Source organism: Gastrolobium bilobum, unplaced genomic scaffold, assembly GCF_033153095.1.
Source record: "Gastrolobium bilobum isolate Gb01-03AN ecotype WA unplaced genomic scaffold, APGP_CSIRO_Gbil_v1 utg4280, whole genome shotgun sequence".
NCBI lineage: Eukaryota > Viridiplantae > Streptophyta > Magnoliopsida > Fabales > Fabaceae > Gastrolobium > Gastrolobium bilobum.
In genome coordinates, this window is record NW_026895123.1 from 49,567 (window position 1) to 54,403 (window position 4,837).

General features: G+C 29.2%; 1 protein-coding gene across 1 annotated transcript; it reads right to left on the reverse strand.

Annotated features, from left to right (window-relative positions):
• Nucleotides 1–2,941: 2,941 nt before the first annotated feature.
• LOC133316526 (LOB domain-containing protein 1-like) lies at nucleotides 2,942–4,274 on the reverse strand. The gene is made up of 2 exons (XM_061518309.1): nucleotides 3,893–4,274; nucleotides 2,942–3,350 (listed from the first exon to the last, which is right to left on the reverse strand). The coding sequence occupies exons 1-2, from the start codon at nucleotides 4,229–4,231 to the stop codon at nucleotides 3,021–3,023; spliced, it is 669 nt and encodes a 222-aa protein (XP_061374293.1). The 5' UTR covers nucleotides 4,232–4,274; the 3' UTR covers nucleotides 2,942–3,020.
• Nucleotides 4,275–4,837: the final 563 nt, after the last annotated feature.

Genomic DNA, 4,837 nt, shown 5'->3' on the forward strand with positions numbered 1-4,837 from the left:
GTTAAAAAATATATTCCCTTATCATACTTTCTCGTGAATTCAAAAATATAACATGTACCAAACGCGTCCTAAAAGATAATTCTCGATAGAATTTCACCATTGTACGGTAAGTTGCCTCACTTTTGTATTTTTGCTTTCTCTTATGTCATATAAATATAAAAATTATTAATGGATCTTTACTCATCACTTTGAGCTGTTAGGTAAAATTATTATTTATTATAATATTAGAGTCTCAGTGATCATGAAATCACAAATTCAATTATCATTACCTCTCACTTTTTATTGAAATTAAGTGAACACAAGATAGAATCAAAATAAGTGTGTGCAATATCCATGCTTCTAGATTAAATAACTCTTGTGTGATGGGGTGTGTTAAAGAAATATAATACAAAATTATATAAAGAATCACTTAAAAACCTAAAAGCTTAAACTTATAAGTGATGAGTCTTCAATAATTTTATATCTCTTTAATAAGTTTTTTTCTTCTTCTTTTTTCCCACAAGTCTATTTGCTTGTTTGAGAGGTGTTATTTAGCTAAACATATTTTTGCAAAAGTACTTATTGTAAAAGTTGTTTTTGTCATAATGAATAAAAAAAGAAAAAATTCTCAAGAGGAGCTTTTTTTTAAGATATGTGCTAGTTTTTTTAGATTTTTCATAATTATTTTTTAGTTTCACTCTTATTCTAAATTTGTATTTATAAATTTTTCTTTTTATCTTAATAATTTATCATAATAACAAATTAATTCATCTTATCTGTTTTAAAACCCTAAAAATAGCTTTATATAATTATCAAATAATTTTTAATTTTACTTTTTAAATTTTAATTTAAAAGTAATTTTTTGGCTAAAAAAAAGCTATATATCAGTCTCGATCGAGTACCCAAAAAATTGTGTAGATCGATGGTACATTATTTGTCACGTACAAATTAGCAAATGAACAAATAATTGAGGGTTGATTTTAAACTATTCGAAACATGACAATGGAATAAAAAACTTAAGAATTCACACTTTATGTATGGGCCCATTTTATAATTGATGTACTTTCGCTGCTGTATACGTCAAAAAATTAATAAAATGCGGATAAAAAGTTAATTTTTTTGTTTAAGGTCAATAGTTTAACAATCTCTTATCATCAAATTTTAATTGTTAATTTTTGTCAATCTAATGATTATAATTTATTGGATCATATTTATTAATTAATTATTAATTCCAATAAATTATAACTATTAGATTGACGAAAATCAACGATTAAGATTTAACAGAAATAAAATATAAAACATTTAAGTTGTAAGTATATCCTTTTTTATTTATAATTTTTACTCATTTGGTCTTAGACTTTATAATTTTTTAGTATAAATTCTTATAATTTCATACTATTAACATATTAATTCTTCAAAGATTAATATTTTGACAAATCAAATTATAAGGACTAATTATTGATATAAAATATAAATAATTTATTATTGAGAAATAGAAATTATAAGAATTAATAATTAGGTTTTAATGTTTCTACTGTAGATAACTTATCTTTATTCACTCCTAAAATGACATCATTTTGAGTTAAAAGATTAAAAAATTATAATGAGAAAGACTATTATAAGTTTGAACTAAATTATAATTATAAAAATACTTTAATTTTTGCTCCAAAATAACATCATTTTTAGCTCAATATAAATAATTTAGCTATATTAAGCGCAGAAAAAATGATCCCTAATACTTAACTAGTGGAAAGAAAATAAGAGTTTGCCGTGTATCTAGATGATTTTGCTACAGATTTCCATCATAAATGAACCGTTCAACGCTGTTTGAAGAGAAAGATCTTCCTGAACACAGCACACCATTTTATTTCCAATATCTCTAGTCTTTGTTCCTATCTAGAACACAACGCATTGAATGGGTTCTACTTCTTTAAAGATCTTTGGGTGAGAGAATAAAATAAACTTGAATAATCATGGGGGAAAAAAAGAATTAACATTTATTTTTGGGGCTGCGACAGATAAGGAATGTATATTGCAGTGTTCAAAAACTCGGATTGGGCAATCGGATCGATTCGAAACTGGTAAACCAGTTGTATAACCTGCTAGGGTGAAGCAACGAATCAGGCAAACATTGAAATCGACGCGAAGCGATAAAATTCGATCAATTTTGGTGAAAATCAGTAACATGACTAATTCAACTAGTGACCGAGCCAGTTCATGCATATTTAATAAAATAAATAAATCAATAAAATGCTTATAAATTTAAGAAGGTCATTTCTGGCATTTTAAAAAAAAAAAAATCTAAGAAGCTTATAAAATAAGATAAAATCATAGCTAACAAAATAAATTAATAAGTCATCAAGATTTTACTTGGATTTCACTTATGGTAGATGTTAAATATTTGAAGACAGGTCAAAGTATTATCTGTTTCTTTGTTTGTTAGACAATGTTGTGTGATTTATTATTTTTTAAATTTAAATATTTAGAACTGATATCATTTTTTATAAGTAATTGAGTATGTCTATAATTTTTTTAATATAAATTATAAATTAATATATTCTTACTGTGTCATGTAGTTCAATCAATAATCCAGTGGTTGAATTAGTGACTCAATAATACAATATTTTGACTGATTAAATAACCGAGCCGAGTTTAATAACAACCTCGGTGCAAACATAAAGAAAAATTAGGTGGTCCAAACAGTTCCAGATCTGTTTCAAGGCTATGCTGACTCAAAACTAAAACAGCTCTCTCTTTTACTCATTATATTGGAGAAGATCACTGTCAATTATGTTTTTCTTCTTTTTCTCATTTTTTATTCTTCCATTGTCAAAGGTTCGGCTCATGAAATGACCAATGAAGTAGAAAGCAGCATGACCCATATCTACCAAATAACTAATTAATGACTTTATTCAAATTTCCTCAGTATGATTTTCATTATCTCTTCCCCCCACTTGGAGGTTGAAAGTTTAACAGTTACTATAGCACAAATTAATGTTTCTCTAATAGATAATATCTAAGATACTTCATTCATTCAATTTTCATGTCCAAAGAGGCTCCCAAGCAGAGCCAATAGTGTTGTCCTCTAAGCAGCAGCTCATATCAACATGAGGTTGAGGTTGAAGTTGAAGCATGTGCTGGTCCTGTGATTGACTCATTTCCATGCAAATTAGAGCCACTAAATTAGCTTGTTGGCACTGCATGTTGACTACCTCAGCTTGTGCTTTGGCTAGCTGTGCTTGTAGCTCATTAACTTGCTTTTGAAGTTGAAATATTGCACCTGCACAACCATACACTGGGTCTCTGATCCTAGCATTTGCTTCATAAACCATGCTTCCCACAGCATCTGCTCTCTGAGATTCTGGTAGTTCCTGAAAATTAATGCAATTGAAACTCTTGGTAATTAGAATTGGAGTTATTAGGAAAATAACTAATAGACATACATAGTGGACAGGTTCCAAATGTGGGCACCTAATTTTGACTTATGGTACTTATACTATGGGGAGCACCCAAAGAAGGAAAAGAAAAGATAAACAAGCAGTGTGCAACATGTTATTTGACTTGGCCATTCTTTTCTTTTTCTTTTTTTTTCTTTTTTTAGAAAAAATAGTGGTTTCTAGAGTTGAAGGAAGAGAGAATTATGCACAACATTGATGTGTTAGGAAGTTAGAAAACAACCCATCATGCCCATCAATTAGGTATGTCCCTTGTTAGCTTTTCCTTCAACTTTTGACCAAAACTCATGATGATTTTGTTTCTCTGATATTACCATAGAAAATTCAACTTTTTTTTTTTTTTTTTTTTTTTGTCTTTCAAGAAAATGTCTTGCCATGAAGTGTGAACTGGTCACACAGACACACACAAATAATAATGACAATAATATTAACAACAATAAATGGTGAATGTATGTTACCTGCAAGAACTTGATGATGTTACTAGCTCCAAAGACTCTATGAGCAATCGTGAACTTGATTGGATCAGTGGGAGGAAAATAGGGAGCAAGGACACACTTCTCCACACACCTGCGGCGGAGGATCTTGCAGGCAGCACAAGGGCTAACCACCACTGGTGGTGGTGGAGGAGGAGCAGCAGCAGTAGAGGGAGAGGACTGAGAGGGTGAAGGGAAAGGTGCGGGAGAAAGTGAAAGAGGAGGTGAAGAAGATGAAGATGGAGGAGAGTTTGAAAGCATGGTGGGAACATAGATTGGGATTGGTGGAGAAGGTGATGTTGTGGTTTTCACTTTGTATTCCATTGTGTTTTGTGAGAGACAGAGGAAAACAGAGCTTAAAAGGGTTAAATATCTAATAGATGTTTTATAAAAACTAAGGGTGTGTGTGTGTCTATATATAGAGACCAAAGGGAAATCATGTTGGGTCAGAGTGGGTGACTTCATCATACGTATTAAGGAAGCAAATATGATGATGTATTTTGAATAAAAAGCCGTATAAAATGTCCTGCTTGTAGACTAAGGTATTCAATAACAAAACATGTTTTTAATTACAATGAGATTTTAAATTTAATTAGTTAAATTCAATTATATTTTAATTTGATGTTAGTAATTTTTTTTATTAAAATTTTTTATTTAATTTTTTTGTTTTTCGATCATGATAGGTCAAGCAGTGGTCAACTTATTTACCATGTGTTTCAGTTTTGGATGGGCTGGGGAATGATAATTGGGAGAAATAATATTTTTTAATAAATGAATTTTATTAACAAAATTATTTTACTATGAAGGATAATTATTTAAATAATAATTTAGTTTATTTACAAAATATGTAAGTGTCAACTTATTATTAATTAATTTATTTTTATTTAAATCATTCGTTATACGGTGGCCAACCGCTTTTTATACCAAATT

Coding starts and splice junctions, on each gene's coding strand:
- LOC133316526 (XM_061518309.1), bottom strand. CDS start 4,231: ATGGAATACAAAGTGAAAACCACAACATCACCTTCTCCACCAATCCCA. Junction 3,351..3,892: donor ACATCATCAAGTTCTTGCAG/GTAACATACATT, acceptor ATTAATTTTCAG/GAACTACCAGAATCTCAGAG.